The 16,813-nt window shown below is 48.6% G+C and overlaps 7 protein-coding genes across 7 annotated transcripts; 6 read left to right on the forward strand and 1 right to left on the reverse strand.

Moving 5' to 3' along the window:
* Positions 1 to 137: 137 nt before the first annotated feature.
* On the forward strand, positions 138 to 1,082 carry ASPWEDRAFT_68228 (uncharacterized protein; the record flags this gene model as incomplete). The annotated part of the gene is made up of 1 exon (XM_040838958.1): positions 138 to 1,082. One exon carries the CDS (start codon positions 138 to 140, stop codon positions 1,080 to 1,082), a length of 945 nt encoding a protein of 314 aa, XP_040688454.1.
* Positions 1,083 to 1,277: 195 nt separating this feature from the next.
* Positions 1,278 to 3,080, reverse strand: ASPWEDRAFT_171614 (translation initiation factor eIF2B subunit gamma; the record flags this gene model as incomplete). The annotated part of the gene is made up of 2 exons (XM_040830811.1): positions 1,278 to 2,851; positions 2,900 to 3,080. 2 exons carry the CDS (start codon positions 3,078 to 3,080, stop codon positions 1,278 to 1,280), a joined length of 1,755 nt encoding a protein of 584 aa, XP_040688455.1.
* A 465-nt stretch (positions 3,081 to 3,545) lies between these two features.
* On the forward strand, positions 3,546 to 5,538 carry ASPWEDRAFT_68230 (uncharacterized protein). The gene is made up of 2 exons (XM_040838959.1): positions 3,546 to 4,403; positions 4,457 to 5,538. Exons 1-2 carry the CDS (start codon positions 3,723 to 3,725, stop codon positions 5,057 to 5,059), a joined length of 1,284 nt encoding a protein of 427 aa, XP_040688456.1. The 5' UTR covers positions 3,546 to 3,722; the 3' UTR covers positions 5,060 to 5,538.
* A 377-nt stretch (positions 5,539 to 5,915) lies between these two features.
* ASPWEDRAFT_171616 (uncharacterized protein) lies at positions 5,916 to 8,845 on the forward strand (the record flags this gene model as incomplete). The annotated part of the gene is made up of 3 exons (XM_040830812.1): positions 5,916 to 6,282; positions 6,357 to 6,569; positions 6,633 to 8,845. 3 exons carry the CDS (start codon positions 5,916 to 5,918, stop codon positions 8,843 to 8,845), a joined length of 2,793 nt encoding a protein of 930 aa, XP_040688457.1.
* Positions 8,846 to 9,802: 957 nt separating this feature from the next.
* On the forward strand, positions 9,803 to 11,693 carry ASPWEDRAFT_110391 (cytochrome P450; the record flags this gene model as incomplete). The annotated part of the gene is made up of 8 exons (XM_040828169.1): positions 9,803 to 10,025; positions 10,076 to 10,167; positions 10,225 to 10,258; positions 10,312 to 10,510; positions 10,559 to 10,942; positions 10,990 to 11,401; positions 11,457 to 11,492; positions 11,547 to 11,693. 8 exons carry the CDS (start codon positions 9,803 to 9,805, stop codon positions 11,691 to 11,693), a joined length of 1,527 nt encoding a protein of 508 aa, XP_040688458.1.
* Positions 11,694 to 11,913: 220 nt separating this feature from the next.
* ASPWEDRAFT_171618 (uncharacterized protein) lies at positions 11,914 to 12,990 on the forward strand (the record flags this gene model as incomplete). The annotated part of the gene is made up of 4 exons (XM_040830813.1): positions 11,914 to 12,076; positions 12,146 to 12,544; positions 12,588 to 12,697; positions 12,751 to 12,990. The coding sequence occupies 4 exons, from the start codon at positions 11,914 to 11,916 to the stop codon at positions 12,988 to 12,990; spliced, it is 912 nt and encodes a 303-aa protein (XP_040688459.1).
* A 38-nt stretch (positions 12,991 to 13,028) lies between these two features.
* ASPWEDRAFT_39866 (uncharacterized protein) lies at positions 13,029 to 13,918 on the forward strand. Its single transcript, XM_040835201.1, has one exon. The coding sequence runs from the start codon at positions 13,222 to 13,224 to the stop codon at positions 13,510 to 13,512; it is 291 nt and encodes a 96-aa protein (XP_040688460.1). The 5' UTR covers positions 13,029 to 13,221; the 3' UTR covers positions 13,513 to 13,918.
* The last annotated feature ends 2,895 nt before the right edge of the window (positions 13,919 to 16,813 follow it).

Consider the following 16,813-nt stretch of genomic DNA (forward strand, 5'->3'; position numbering starts at 1 on the left):
CAGCCATTCATTGTTCTATTCATCCTCCTCCTCCTCCTCTATCCTCTCCTCCAATCTATCTATCAACATGTCTCTACAAAACACCACCACCCCTCAACACTCACACTACCATCCAATCTGAATATCAAAAAATCACCATGTGCCAACTAGCCGTCTTCTGGCACAACTGCGACCATCTCATCCTCCAAACCCTCACCTGCGCCCTCACGTCTACATCTACAACAATCGTCCATCCCCACGATCCCACCTCTGTCGCCATCGTCTCAGAACCATGCACCCTCTGCCGACCCCAACACCAACACCCACCACCACCGCACCTGAATCAAGCGATACCATACCTCAAAGCCAACCTCCTAACAGCCCAAACCCTCGCCTTCATCCTGGGCGCCGAAATCTCCCACCCAGGCTTCCTAGACATGATAGCGCGGTTCTACGCGCGCGGAGACCACAAACGGTGGAATCAGCCGGGGGCCGCGTCGTATACGTGCGAAGACAGCGCGAGGGAGTATCTATCCGTGCTGGAGGAGATGGAGAGGAGGGGGGCGCGGGGTGAGGAGTTTTTCTCTGTTGATGAGGTTGTTGAGTTCGTTGCTGGGATTGAGGAGGGGGAGTTGGATTGTTCGGCGAATACGCCGTTTAGTCAGAGGGCGTTGAATTGGGGCCCGGATGCGGTTTTTTGGCCAGGGAATTATTACTATACGGTTGATTCTGTGGATTCGTTGGATAATATATTTGCTGGGGTGGATGAGTCGATACAATCGCAATCGCAATCGCAATCACAGCAAGGACAGCAGCAACGACAGCGCTCACCCACACCCATACCACCAGACACAATCGACAATCAATCCTACACCAAACCAAGACCAAGACCAAGATCAAGACCCAGTTCAAGTCCAAGTCCGAGTCCGCCTCGCTCACCACCCAAGGCAAGGGCAAAAATAACAAAACCGGCGAAACCACCACGGAAACCATCTAAACCTGTTCTTGAACGAAAGGCGTACCTGGTTACCGAGATGCAGTCGGGTGCTGTCGCTGTGCCTCCGCGTATACAAGAGTTGAAGGCGGAGGCGAGGGGTGGGTAGGATATTAAGTTCTTCTTTTTTAGCGTTGGCGTTGGATATATGGATTTGGTTGGGTGTTGCATCGTTGCATGTGGATGGCGTTAAGGCTGATATAGATGGTATATCTGGTATAATACTCATGTCTAGTCCATTTTATCTAGTCATCATGACATTTCATCTATCCCATTACAAGCATGAAGAATTAACCCCGTAAAATCAGAATCCCAAATCATCGCCATCGGCGTCGAAATCCTCCGATACGTCCATTCCGTCCTCGCCCTCCTCGTCTAGTCCCTCAAAGACCATGAATTTCTCATTCTTTGCGTCCGTGTCGTCAGGGACCACGTTTCCGTCTTGGACCTCGCAGTCCTTCAGTACACTCTCACGGCCGATCTTACTCCGTCGGCCGACGATACAGCCGGTGAGTTGACACCGTTCTCCAACCACCGCTCCATCCATGATCAAGCATCGTGTCAACCGGGCACCACTGGCGATGTGGCAGTTAGCGCCAATGACAGATTCCTTGACCACACATTTCTCTTCGATGGTCACGTTGTCGGCGAGGAGGCAGTCGGCCTTGGTCACTGTGCATCGTTGAGCCACACCAGCAGGGTATGCGACCTTCTGGTTGTGCGCGAATGGCGAAGCGGCCGTTCGGCCAACCTCTTCGATCGGCTCAAGCTTGGCGAGGCGGAGAGAGACAGAGAGGAGGAGGGCGGAGCTGTCGATACGTCGGATCATAGGGGCGGAAGGTTGAGAGGAGTGAACGTAGGCCAGCATCGGTGGGACTGTGAGCTTGCCCGTTTCGGCTGTCTCCGAGTTGGAATCCGAGCCAAATGTCTGCGCACGGGAGGCGAATTGGAATTCCGGAACGACTTCAGAGAAACTTTCATCCCGGGATGTGCCAGCACCGGCCTTGGTGGTGCTCATAGCTTTGAGGTCGATTTCCTCTTCGAGCGAGTCGCCATCGTAGCTGCCAGTTTCCCCGGATTGATTACTCTCCGGCGACAAGATCTCATGCAGTCGAAGCTTCTCTCCCAATCCAGTCTGCCATCCTGACTTGGCCCACCAGCCAACCAGATCTTCACTGACACTCTCGAATTTCTCATTAAGATTTGCCAGGTCTTTAACCCACTTGGGGAAGACATAGATGTGGGCATCCCTATAGCTGGTCAACATCTTCACCTTGGCATGTTTTTGCACAAGCGAATGACGGATGAGGAATCCCTTGTCGTCTTCCATCTTTTCCTTCAATGTGTCCATGGGCATGCCGAGAACAAGCTTCGACAGCCCAAACCTCAAAGCAGCTGGTCCGTCCAACGGATGAGAAACTGCTGGTGCCTCATCCTGCTCAAGCGGTGTGGTAGCCACAAAGTCTGTGACCTCACCCTTTACACTCTCTTCCCGGCCTTGAGTCTGGTAATACACTCCTAGACCGCCCCGACGACCTCCCGCTTCACCACCCATTCCGGCAGTCCTCGGGCTGTGGGTGTTACGGCCATCACGAAGAGTAGAACCTCCCAAGGCACTTTGAGACACCATCCAGGCTTCTAGAAGAGATTCACCCGGAATATCGCAGATGAGATCACAGGGAAGCAGAAGGAAGTCGGATTTGATGCATGACTGGACTTCTGGAAGACGGAGTAGCTCCGCCGTTCCTGTAGTTAGAGCCAAGTCTTTTGGTGCCAAAACAGACGGCGATGGTGATGGCAGTGATGTCAGATGAGGATTTTGTGAAAGAGCAGCCTCCAAAGGCGCCCGACTAGCAGGAGGAGTAACCAATGTAATATCTATATTCATTAGTATACTCAATCAGATAGCCCGGCAAGGCTACTCACTTGTGATTCCCATCCGATAGCACCAGTCCAACGGATACCACACCATAGGACGGTTAGCAATCGGAATCAAAGCCTTCGGGAATTCCTCAGGGTTGGAAGTAAAGGTGTTGAGGGAAACTCCAGGGCCACACAAGATGACGGCCTGGAAGCCCGTTGGGGGCACAGGAACCGAGTGCGGCATTGTGACAAAAGCTGTAAAACACAAAACCGGCTATGCTTTCTAACTATTCCCCACAGTCTAAATGCTGCTAGGATTCGTACAGAGAGATCCGACTAGGGACCTGGCAATCTGGTGATAATCACCGCGGGGATGAGGGGAAGACAATTGCAATAGGGTGAGCTCCTAGAGTGCGTGGGATCTGAAAAAACCACCGAAATGCCAATCGCTGCACGACAGGTTCTCCGTCTCTGCCGTGGAGTTGAATATCACAAACTCGATCGTGCTGTTTTCCTCTTCCTGTCCTTCTCTGACTCAAACCATCCGACAATTGACCTTCTTTTTTTCGGCAGCCCACTATCACGTGCCGATAGCAACTGCTGACTCATTACTGACTAATCCTCTACCAGGCAAACACTGCAAACACCCTGACCATACCGTAACGTAACATCGTGTAAACACCGCGGTAAACAGACTCCCCCAGAAACCATCACCAGCCACATGTTTCTCGGTTCCTCCGAGGCCCATCGACCTGCATCCTGCCTCCTTTCTCGTCTCCTCCAACCAACCACCCCATCTTGAAGGCAAGCTTGAAATGGGACTTGCGCGCATCGCGACTCACCGGTTTTTCTATGCGCCACTTTTAATTGATCGTTCGTGACCGCAATGTCTTTCTACTCTCCGGATGCTCGCCGTCGGCGTATCGGAGCTGGCGCTGGGTTCAGCTCGTCGGGTCGGCGAACCGTCCTGGGGTATTGGGTCCCTCTGGCCTTGACGGTCGGCGTCGCAACCGCTGGAATTGCGGCCTGGGTATGGAGCGAACGCAGTGATGAAGATGATGAAGCCGATCACGATGGAGATGATGACGAACAATATGGAGATTTCCCCGCGTCAACCCTTGGTGGGGAAGAGCTGCCGCCTGCTGGAATCGATTCAGGCTATGGCAGAAGCACAGCTACAGATCTCCGGAGCGACATCCCGGACGATGCTAGCATGATGGCTCGAATGCAGGGCGCTTTGCGCCGTACACCCAGTCCCCAGCAGATCCTCGACGGCGCCAGCAAGAGAGTTGCGGCCGGCATGGCCGCTGCGGGCGCTTTCGTGGGTGGTGCTCTGACATCGATTCGAGAGGAAGATAGGGGCGACTTCGAAGACCATTCGAGATGGTCTGAGGAAGTGCGTTCCAGGGCCGACGAAAGGAACCAGGCGGCGGCTGCTCCAACGATGAGTGGAGCTCTCCCGACTCGCACCGGCCAGTCTTCCCTTGACAGGAAGAAGACAGTGGCAATTGTTGTTTCTTCTGAAGGATCGCGGCGTGGTCCTGAGGATTTCTCTTCCGAGCATGCTGTAAGCTATCCTCAACTCATACTTTTGAATTTACTCGCTGACAATGCCTGCAGTCTATCCTTTCGCACCTTCCCGAGCACGTTAATCCTGATACTGCCAAGGTTTTTGTCTTGATCTATGCACCTGAGCTTAAGCACGCTCCCGGACAAGGTAGCTCATCCAACCAACCCGTGTCTGTTACCTCATCCTACTCGAACATTGCCCCCGAAGAAGCCGCATCTCCTAGCGAGCTGCCCACTGTCGAACCCAGCCAGATGGATGATGACGGCACCCCTTTCTTCAAGACCCTGTACACCCAAGCCTCAGCCATTGTTGATAAGGAGACCATGATCATGCCCTTCAACAGTGCCACTGGATACGTGCACCTTGTGCGCCACCTCTCACCAGACATTGTATATGTCCAGGAGTCCCTAACCGGCAGCGATGGGGACCCTGTCCACCATATTTCTGGATGGGTCAGACAAGTGGTCGTTGTCGTAGGCGACGAAGGCGGTCGCGGCGGTCTCATCGACAGTGAGGATGAATCAGCCCTCGCTGACAACGGAGAAAAATGGTGGGAGAGAGAAGGCACCACCGGCATCGGCAAACGCATTGATGTGGTGGATGTCCTTCGCACCGGAGACGACTGGCGACGAAGAGTACAAGGTCACGACTAGAAGGTTCGAGATCCGCAGAGGACTCTAGAGCCTATGTTAATACGCTTACTGCTCTGATGTTTATACCTGTATTTCTTACGCTTTCCCCTTGTTTTCCCTTACTGATGACTGATTTGATTCCCCCTTGACTTTATGATATTGTTTTTACCACTAATGTTTCCAGTTGGGACATTGGATGATGACTCTCAACACTCTTGCCATTCATTTCAGCGTGATATGGATTCACTTTGAATAAAAGTAATCAATGCATATAACTGTTCACCCAACAACTTTACTATTGACGTCAACTATTCTTCTGCAGTTGTTAAGCCATTGAAAGACATTGGTGCACTTCTTTGTATTGGATCTTTCCCTTCTAGATCACTTCTTTGTTCATTGCCCTCAATATACAACATAGTAGCTATTAAAACAATAGAATGCTTGAATGGATAAATGAATCCATAGATTCACTCTCAGAAAGGATGATAGACACTAACCCGATCCGGTAGTCATGTGAGCTTCCCTTCTTGTCGCCCGTGGCTTGGCATCGCCAACTCCCTCTGCAGAGCCTCACCTTCGTCCGGCCGCCATCGCCAAATCGACCCTCTCCTCTCTCGACCTCCGCGCAGGTTCCTGTTTCATGGACATCGGTATATCCTGTCTGTAACGGCTCTGGCCTTTGGGAAAGTTTCCGCATCGACTCCGGCCACTTCGTTGTTGTCCGGTCCCGTCCTCCGCTCCCCACATGCCTCGCGCATCGGCTATCTCATCGATTTCCGGAGCACGGCCTGCGTTTACTATCCTAAAACCCACCTCCCGATAAGTCGCATCGGCAATCTGCTGGCTGTAGCCGCGTCGCACAGCCTGTGTCGACATCATGGCAACGGCCGTCTCAACTCCCGCCTCCCACCCCCCCAAGATGAAGCGGCCGCCCCCGCCTTTCGCTCAGGCCGGGGTCAACGGGGTCAAACCTCACCAGACCTCGTCCTCCCCTCCTACCACTTCGAAACGTCTTCCTGGATCAGGTCAATCAGCTGCTGCAGGTTCGACTAATTTCTCGGTCTCGAATGGCGTGAATGGCGTGGTCAATTCGACCAATATCACGAACAAGGGTCCCCTGAACCGGTCCAAGAAGGATGCGCAAAAGTTGGGCGACCAGTCTATGCGATTACAAAGGCCGTCCGGGAGGACAACAGCAACGGAAAATGAGGGTCGCATAGGCAAAAATTGTCCCGAGCCATATGGTGAGCTGCTGGCCTGTTTATTGCTTAGTGAGATCGCGCGGCCCCTGTTTACTGATAATGGTGTTTTTCTGCAGTCAAAACAACCTCCCATATACTCAAAAAATTCTCCAGATCTCCTCCCTCTCTCATCGTTCATTTACATCCGACTCATTTCCGTTTTGAGCAACAAGATGGAAGCTTTCCTTATAACTCTGAGATGAAGGTCATCATTGAACATATCCGCGCAGGAACTGTTCCCCATGATATGATAGAAGAGCTCCTGCGAGCCAATGTTCGATTTTATGAAGGTAACTTTGACTGTCATCGCTTTAGGCTGCAGTAATACCATACTAAAACAAGTCCCCTTCCAGGCTGCCTCATTGTTCGTGTGGTCGATCACAAGTCGGCATCTGCGCAAGCTAGGAAATCAACCGCTCCGTCGACGAACGAAAATAATACCCCATTCTCCATCCACAACTACAATGAACATGTCACTCCTTCAGCATTTGTTCCGTATCCGAAACAAAATCAATTGACTTCAGAGAAGCCGGTCACAAAAACTGAGTCGGACACTGGAAGCCATTCCGATGTTAAGACTAACGGGAACCCATCTGGATCCCAAGGTGGGAAAGAAGCCGAGTCGGCCGCTGCTACTCAGCAGAAGAACGCTGTAACAAAACCTCGAGTGTTCACAACCGTCCTCCATCCTACTCCCCGTTCATTGCAAGCGGAGTTGACTCTGCTGGCCACTACACCTGATCCAAAAGCACCAAAACCATTACCCCCGAACTCGACATCTCCAGGCACATCGGGAAATCAACCTGACCGTGCACCGGCTCCAAAGAGGCAAAAAATGCTGGTTGAACCGCAGGACTTGCCTCATTGTGAATCGAAACTGACCAGAGCGTTGGCACCACCTCTCTTCCTGGACCCCGTAGACAGTTTAGAGGCTGCACAAGATCTACTGAAATTTCTTGAAAGCCCACAGCATCGCGAACCGCCACCATCGCCGAAGAGAAGGAAGCGAACCGTGGCCGAACTTGCTGCCGATGAGGCCTTGGCGGCCGAGGAAGAGAGATTTATGCTTATTATGGACGAGAGACTGGAGCCAACTACATCAGGGGCTGCAGGAGCATCGAAATCTGCTGTTGTTGATGATGCAGGTGGCACGGCATCCTTCGAGCCACGTTTCTCCCGATTCAAGACACTTGAGAACATTCGGATGCAACATGAAGAAAAGGCGAAACGGGAGCACGAAATCAAGCTCAAGCAAGAAATGGCCAAGCGGCAACAACAGGAGCAAGAGCGGGAGCGTCGCCGTGCACTGGAACAGCGGCAAGCCGAGGAGCATGCCAAGGAAGAAACTCGCAGACAGCAGCTCGCTGCTCAACAGGCCCAGGCCCAGCTTGCAGCCGCCCAGCAGCAGAATCGACATGTCATGGCTCAGGCGAATGGTGTCAGTCAAGCGCCGCAGACTTCGCCGGTGGTTCGCAACCAGACTCCTCACAATACCTCATCTCCGCTGGTCGGAAATACAATGGTAACACAAGCGGGCGTTCCCATGAGCATATCGTCTTCCGCCCAAGGAGCTGGCAGTCCTCCACGACCACCATCTGCTTTACAGCACGCTCATCCAAATGTCATGAGCCATCCAATGGCTCCCTCAAGGAGCCAACAAGGACCCAGTCGACACGGGACGCCCCAGATGGGTCAAGGGACGACTCCAGCTATGTCTCATGCAACCCCAATCATGCGCAATGTTACTCCTACGCAGAGAATAAACCACGGAAGTCCGACCAATTCCATAACTCAAACACCTGCGATGAATCAACCTATTATGCCTCCACAGATGGGCGGTGGCATGGGCGGTCTTACACCTCAGCAACAGCAATTATTGCTGCAGCAAAGGCAGCAACAAATAATAGCGCAACAAAATCTTGGCAACTCCCAATTTACGCCTCAGCAGGTTGCTCAACTGCAGGCGAATGTGCATGCCCAACAAAATATTCAATCACACCAGCAACAAATGCTGCAAGCTCAGCAGCAGAACCATCAAAACCAGCAGCAAAAGGCTCCGAACCAGCAGGTATACCAGGCACAACTGATGCGTGCACAGCTTGCGCAGATGCAAATGGCCCAGCATCAGCAGCAACAGCAACAAACGCAAGGCCAATCTCAGGGCCAGCAAAACCAGGTGCACCAGGGCAGTCCGCAAATGACGCCTCAACAGCAGCAACAGCAGATTTTGATGGCAGCCGCACAAGCCAACGGGGGTCATATTCCCCAAAATTTCCAAGGTGTCAACATGGCGCAGCGATACAATCACCTCTACCAGCAGCGGTTACTTCGGTTACGGCATGAAATGGCCACCCGCTTCATGGCCCAGTACGGATCGCCTACTCAGTACCCACCGCAAATTGCACAGCAGTACGGTATCGGGCTCGAACGGAGCGCCAAAGCGTGGGTTCAAGAAATCATGCGACGGGAGCGAGAAGCCGCTCAACAGCAGCGTGCTTCCCAAGTTGCCCAAGTTCAAGCTCAAGTAATGCAACAACAGCAGAACATGATGGGAAGAGGGAATTAATATTCTTGATGTTCTTTAGCGATTTTGGAGGGAAAGCGACAGGTTTCTTGCAATTATCTTTTTTTTTCTCCTTTTCTTTTCTCTTCTTGTTTTCTTGCATTGAATTTTTACCGACTCCTACGTACCATTGCATCCTTTCGAGTTGGGGTTCGTGGGAGGTTATTCTTACTTTTCGTCATCGTCATTTGGAGACTGTACAGGGATCAAATCAAAGAGGCCGGCGTTTGTTTTCATGTTCTCTTTTTTTGACTTATGCTTTTTTTTTCTTCATCTTTGTCTTTTGATTTATGCTTGGTGATTGTAACAATCGGGAACGGGGTAAAGGTGATGGGGGACCAAGAAACAGACTTGATACCATTTTGTACAGGAGTTTAGTTCCCTTTGAGTGCGTTTATGTTGCCAGATTCTATGATGTTTAAATATGATCGAGATTGAGTGAATAGGAAGCAATCTGTTGAGGTCAATTCGCAGTCATTAGTACGAGCATGAGTATATCAACCGACCACTGCAGTCTGCTAATAAGACAAAGGTTCGACAGATTCGGTGACGTGTGCTGTCTCCGGCCAGGGATCAGCGCATACAATCGATTGCTAATTCCTTCATACCATAGGCAGATATAGACAGGTATATTATGAAATATACCCATTTTCAAACCGTGCAATTGCCTATTAAGTCTACCGCTGCAGAAATGGCAAGCTAATAATCCATGTTAGACAACCCCGCACCTATATCTCGGCGTCAAAGAGGGGTTGTGGGTAGTATTTCGTACTTTTGTCGAAAGGATACCACATGCTTTCATATGCATTATTGAAGCAGAAGCTGAAAAAATTGGGTGGATTGATGGGGTATAAAGATGGTGTGTCCTTCGGGGGGTTGGGTGTTTGCTCGATTCGAAGGGATAAACGGCATTATATCGATGATATTCGAGAGTATACATACGTATAATTCTATACCACGATGCTTCAAGATATTCTTTCCATTATTTCTTCGGGTGGTCCTCTTCCCTTTGTAGCCACAGGCTTGGCCTTGGTGGTTACTTGGGGGTTTTATACCACGAAAGTCCACAGTCTATCGAAATTCCCGGGCCCGTTGGGCGCCTCTCTATCGAGGTTATGGATTTTTCTCCATGTTTTGACTGGAAAGGCAGAAAAAAGGGAGAGACGGTTGCATGAGAAATATGGTTCGTTTGGCTTCGTGTGTAGGGCTCACGCTGATACATGTATTGTATAGGGCCTATCGTTCGAATAGCACCTGATGAACTTTCGATCAGCGATCCGCAGGCTATGAAGATTATATATGGGACTAATACTGGGTTTACAAAAGTATTTCTCTTTTCTCATTGAATGTTGCCTTTCTGGTATTGACTGGTTTATCAACAGACGGACTTCTATACGGTTTGGAAGCCTACGTTTGGTAAGCATCTCTCACATCTCACCAGTAATATGGTTTTGATTGACGCTTTATAGTGAGACACCCGGATCACTTTGCATCCTTGGATGAGAAGGTCCATTCTGAGCGACGAAAAATTGTCAACCCTGTTTACTCCATGTCGAGCATCGTGGAGTCCGAAGAGTATATCGACAAATGTGTTGCGTTGTTTCTGGAGCAACTTGATGGGTTTGCAGACAGGAAGGAGGTGCTTGACTTTTCGACATGGGCTCGATTGTAGGTCACTTACCCTTTCCAATCCTACCTATAAGCTCATTCTCTTAGATACGCCTTCGACGTAATCGGAGAGCTATACTTTAGCAACATGTTCGGTTTTATGAAGAACCAAGGAGATGTAGATGACTATATTTACTCACTGGACACCCTGGTACCCATCATGGCACTTGCCTCCATTATGCCCGTATATACACGACCCTTGTTTCTTTATGGTGGGGCGTTGTTTTTCCCTTCGATCAAAAGAGGACTGAAATCGCTTGCCGCTATTGACAGAGAAGCTGGAAGCTGTGTCGAGGAACGCCTACAATCTGAACGAGGGGGAAAGCCTCAGCGAAGGGACATTCTGAGGAAGCTTTTTGAGATTTGGGAGACGTCTGGTGTTGCATCAGACTTTGAACAAATCGATATCAAGGCGGAGATCTATAGCGCGTTGTGAGTATAAGTTTGGGGATTTGCAAGACAAATGCTGAGTGTTTTAGACTCGCTGGAAGTGACACGACAGCAACTGCTCTCTCATCAACCATGCACTACCTCGTGAAGGATCGACGTGTATATGCCAAACTTACCGAAGAGATCGACGAGGAAACACAAAAGGGAAACCTCAGTCCTGGTAATATCCGCTATAGTGAAGCCACCAAGTTACAGTACCTATGCGCCTGTGTCAAAGAGGGTATGAGGATGAATCCCAGTGTGTCGTTCACTCTGCCACGTCATGTTCCAAAAGAAGGATGCGAAATGGCAGGCTTCTGGATTCCTGGTGGAACAAAAGTCGGCATGAATGCAGCGGTCCTCCATTTCGACAAGGGAGTATTCGGAGAGGATGCGGCCGAGTATCGACCTGAGCGCTGGCTGGAGCCTGGCGCTGAGACGATGAACCGATATATGCTACATGTATGGCTTCCGTGCCCGTTCGATCACTTCGAGATTATGCTAATGTGCCCGGCAGTTTGGTGGAGGATCAAGGACCTGTCTAGGAAAGAATGTCAGTTACACTCTCTTCAAACATGATACGATGCTAATGTTACTCATCTGATAGATTTCGATGTGTGAGATGTACAAGCTGATTCCCCAGATGCTTCGAAAGTTCCATCTCGAGCCTAAGAATCCAACAGAGGACTTGAAGACCTCTAATTTTTGGTTTAATAAAACGATTGGTGTTGGTATTCAAGCTCATAGGCGATAAGGATTGACTTGGCTTGTCAGACCGTCGGAGTACATAGGATCTGTGTGAATGTGATACTTTGCTCAAGGAAGAAACCTCGGGTCTAAGGATTGCAGAGAGTGAAGTACCAGCTAGCGCACCAAGACTTCTACAAACAGACACCTCAACCTCAACCTCAACCACCACTTCTTTCACCCTCATCTTGTCAACCTCATATCAGCCATGCTTCAATGAGAAAACAATGGCTAAATCTAAAGAGCCAGGAACATCCACCCCTCTCACCCTCCTCATCAAGAACCCTTCAGAAAAAGAGATCCTATCGTTGTTGACTTTGAAACGTGATAAAAGACCTGATGCCTGGAAGCTGTCTAAGAAGGGGCTTATAGAAGCTTCCAGCTATCTAGGTAATTTAACCTTCTGAACCATCCTAGCTGGATAGAGATGGATTGAGCTGATTTCGAGTTTGCCAACAGTGTCTTCTCTCGAAAATTTCGATCAAGCCTGGGCGCAGTCTCTGGGTCTCTCTAAAGCCCGCACCCAGCAAATCCTCATCTCATGTTTCGCAGCCGAAGGAAAAACAGTCCCACAGCAACCAACCTCGTCAAAGCCAGGCTTCCTAGGCGGGCTGAGAAACTTCATGTGTCATATGTCTCTGGCTGGCAAAGCCACGAGGAATGGCTGGCCGAGTTTGCGCTGCGACACGACTGTTCGCTATGAAATCGAGTCGCACAGTCAGTGCAAATTGATTCTGTCCGCAAAGACGGAAAATAGCTTTTGGCATAGGGGATCAGAGAAAATGGGACCGAGTCTGGTCGTTGCGATTAAGCAGAGCGTGAATGGTCAGGCGAAGGATCATTGCCTTGCGTATATGGGTGAGTGCTATTATACTGTTTTATATTGATCTAACATTGCCAGCTATGGTCCACCGTATCAGAAAGGAAGCGGGAAATACTAACGTGGCCGTTTATGGTATCGTTACCGATGGATATATATTCAGTTTTATCCAGATTGACCACGAGTCCAAGGTGAGTTGCTGAGCTTGCTGAGCTTCAATAGGGGAAAGCGCTGATAGGATCAGGTATCCAAAAGCGACAATATGCATTGGAACTCGGACTCTAGGGCGAATATCATAACTCATATCCGACTTTTTCTACGCAAGACCATCCAGATGGCTCCGTTAACCAAGCAGAAACCGTTGGTGGCATTTGGGCCTCGTTTCCGGTTTACAGGGGAGGAGTTGAAGGATGGTCGGGGAAGTTTAGATGGAGAGGATGATGAAAAGACTGACGTTGTTGATAATACTTTACTCGTCAGATAGTACCATGCCAATTCAATTCTGTTTTTTTTTTTTTTTTTTTTTTTTTTTTTCTATATCTACAATATAGTACTTTGGCAGTATAGTCACCACAAATATATTTCAACAAGTCTAGTAAACAGACAACCACAACATATTTACTCCGACATACCAGATCCCAGATAAATCTGATATCCATTATATATATAACAGCAAGTCGCACAAATCTAAATATCTCTTCTGTATCACAGCAGAATGAACGAGTATATTTCCTGTACCACCAAATCCAATCTCGAAATACCTCATAAATCGCACTCCATCTACGATCTACAGCAACACAAACACAAACACCACCACAACATACCCAGACAAAGTCTCGACTCGACCAATAATTCCCATACCCAAATGCAAAACCAAAATTTTCACAACCCACATTCCAACAGGCACACCTCCTACTGGTACCATCAACTGGCAGACCACGCACGTACAATACGACCCAACCCAGCCACCCAGCCCAAGCTGATTTCTGTCGTAAGTACAAGGTAGTAGATGAGACGATGATCATCTAGGCCTGAGCGTTATGTACATCCACATTGGACTGCTAACTAACTGTTTATGTTTACATACTGCCCATAGCTCCAATACCTTACTACCTAGGTAACTAACCTAGCCTGACCTACTAAGCTCAGACCAGGTGGATATTTCATCCGAGTCGTACAAGCGCATGATGAAGAAGGAAAGTAGAGGGGAGGGTAAGGGTAATAAATCAGATCCAATTAATGACATCAGAGGAGGTCAGTTCCTACATATGTGCATACGTGCATATGTGTATTGTACATGCATGCGCAAGGACGAATGTGCATGTCAAGGAGCAGTAGCAGCATTAGTACCAGTAGTAGTAGTGGTGGTGGGAGTGAGAGTGAGAGTGGGAGTGGGAGTATGGTAATATTCAGATTGACCGTTGGGCAGGACAGGAGTTCGTTGGGGGCACGAGAGCAATTATTTTCTTATTATTTAATTTAATTTTATTTACTTTTGGCTTTGGGCTAGAGTTAGGTAGAAAGCTAAGGTATCGTGTGTACCAGCCACAGGGTGTTCGTTACCTTATTGAATCATCACTGCAGCGCGATGCAATGCAATGCAACTCAAATTGGGGTAGTGGAAAAAAGAAAAGAAAAGAAAAGAAAAAAATTAAAACGAAAAAATAAAACCGAGGGAGGAGGGCTATCTCAGCCCCAGCCCAGGTGGATAAAAAATTACAGAGAATGAGGCACAGATTCAAGGCTGTAATTGGCTTGTGCTGAAATGTAGTAATACCGTACCAGGTTTAATAGCCGAATTTCTTAGATAATAAACCATAGAATTCATATAAATTTTCTAACTGGATGATTACGAGGGGGGAGGGAACAAGACCACGCAAGGGATACGATGGAGGGGGGGAAGAGAGACAACCCAAACATGGATGGGGAACCCCTCCGAGGAAAACAGAACCCAGATAACCCCCGGTAGTAGCCACTCAGGCTGGAGGCAAAAAAAAAAAAAAAAAAAAAAAAAGGTGGTTCATGCCCTGCATAAGGTCAATTGAGACAGACAGCATGGGAAGCATGGGTTAGGTTTCATGGTCTGAGACAGGCCTAATATTGGTCCACGGTTGGTTGTAACCCTCCTTCATTACGGCATGTATCAAGATAAGAAAGAGTGCTATGGGAGACCATCTGTGTCTCTTGGCAGGTGAAGATCCTGCAGTTTGGTAGTTTATTGATTGGCTATTCAAGTATGTCCATAGCATGATGTTCAGTGCCATCTGGATCAATGCTATATTTACCAGAACGAGGCGGATGAGGAAACCGTTTATATCCAATGGCGAGGCTAGACCACCACGATGTAGGTAGCAGTATACCTGATAGGCAGCAGAATATACTTTTACTATACAGAAATATTTCTCCTGATCTAAAATCATGGCTGGACTGTCTATATCGAGACACAGGTATATTGCAAGCCAGGCCAGGCAATGTAGCAGCCCCTTCCTTGGATTATCAATTCTTCCTTGCTGGGACGTCATCTGTTCAAATTAGTACCCTCAGCCTCATGAAGATACTAGGCCCATGCCCCATGCTAGATCTAGCCCAGCCAGCCAGTGGCCCCATGCTCGAGATCTAAAGGCGTAGACTTAACCACGGTTAAGACTTCAATAGTCAAATCGATAATGTATCGCCTATATTCCCCGGACTGCGCTGATAAAGGGATGAATATACTCCGTATGGAGACATGGCACAGACAGGCACAGACAACAGGCACGGACAGTAAGATAGCTTCAGGGTACATAGTATAAGGTAGTGGATTAATCTATTGGATCGAAATCAAGTTTTTTCTCCCAACGCTTGGCAATAATGCTGGAACCCACGAACAGATCGCTTGGGATTACTCCGTTTTACTTTATTATTATTATTATCTTTTTTTCACCGCAGGTACCCATTGTAAATCTGGGGATGGATGAGCTTCAATTCTCCGGTACGAGGGGTTAGGTTAGTCGGTGATTGACTCACCCTTGCGGATGCAGGCCCGTGCTGCAGGGGTGTTGCTTGTTACTCGAGCTGAGCTGAGTTGAGTTTACAGAGTAAAGTCAAGCAAGTACTAAGGACAGACTCAGACCAGATGAAGGTATGGGGAATGATGCTGGTGTCAGTTTGCCTGATCGGCAGGGTTTAACGGCGATTCAAGTTATGTAGTTGCATGCAATGACACTTGTCATTCAAATACAACATGAAAAACTAATTCAATCTGCAATCTGCAACCCTGGGCCTTGATAGCCCCGTTTCATAGAAGAAATAGAAAACATTCTAGACCGATAGAAACCCTCCGCTCCTGATTAATGATGAAATCCTCGTGTAGGATCAATACCATCAACCACACGACCAGGAAGACCTCGCAGACGACAGTTACAATGCCTAAAAACCTAACAGATAAAAAGTACTATCCAATATTGACTAGCGTATCTGCACGTCGATGGAAATAGACAAGGAGAGCCAACCCCTGCAAGATTAAGTTTCACCCGGTTTCGAGACCAGCCAAACAGGTTGGCTTGAGGGAATAATTCAAACTGTCTGCCCGTTGATCACTGCTTTTGGGTGGGGAGGCTCGACTGGGGAAGACAAAGCATGGGGTTGGTTATTGTTGCTACTATTATGTATTGTTTTCTTGGTACTGTATCTGTACCAGCCATGATACCTAGATAGGTATTCTTCATTGGTAAGGTACGGAGTAAGTAAGTAATGTTAATTTCTGGTTCTCAAGGGAGATTATTGACAATAATGACATGACGAAATGTGGCACAGCTGTACTGTAGCAGAGACAGACTGTGGCGTAGGCAACCATACCAATGTATTATGTCGATACCACATAGACGCAAGCCACAATATGGCGCAGCATTCCAATATATGTATGTTAGGGTAGTAGTAGTATTGTGGCTGAGGCCACAATATTTGATATATGGATGTTGTATCCATAGAACAAGGCAAAGGCAATCTAACTGGCATCCGTCCCACAGTAGATACATACAGGGCTGATTACCGCCAGTGGATAAATTCGTGGATCCTCTTGTCTGTGGTCGAGAACGGACCGTCGCGGTGTTTGCCGTTCTGCGCACTAGGGGACTAGGAGAGCTGTCAAAACTGGAACGAACCCACCAGGACAAACTCAAAACTAAAAGTTACGGACCTAGTGGCTGGATCCGGCTACCCGTACTAATGAACCATGGATGAGATGGTTGGGGCGAGCTCATAATTGGAATCGAGTAATAATAATTGTGAATCACTACTATCTTAGTTGTCTATCGTAGGGGAGAGAA

This window comes from Aspergillus wentii, assembly GCF_001890725.1.
Source record: "Aspergillus wentii DTO 134E9 unplaced genomic scaffold ASPWEscaffold_4, whole genome shotgun sequence".
Classification (NCBI taxonomy): domain Eukaryota; kingdom Fungi; phylum Ascomycota; class Eurotiomycetes; order Eurotiales; family Aspergillaceae; genus Aspergillus; species Aspergillus wentii.

Coding starts and splice junctions, on each gene's coding strand:
- ASPWEDRAFT_68230 (XM_040838959.1), top strand. CDS start 3,723: ATGTCTTTCTACTCTCCGGATGCTCGCCGTCGGCGTATCGGAGCTGGC. Junction 4,404..4,456: donor ATTTCTCTTCCGAGCATGCT/GTAAGCTATCCT, acceptor CAATGCCTGCAG/TCTATCCTTTCGCACCTTCC.
- ASPWEDRAFT_39866 (XM_040835201.1), top strand. CDS start 13,222: ATGAACGAGTATATTTCCTGTACCACCAAATCCAATCTCGAAATACCT.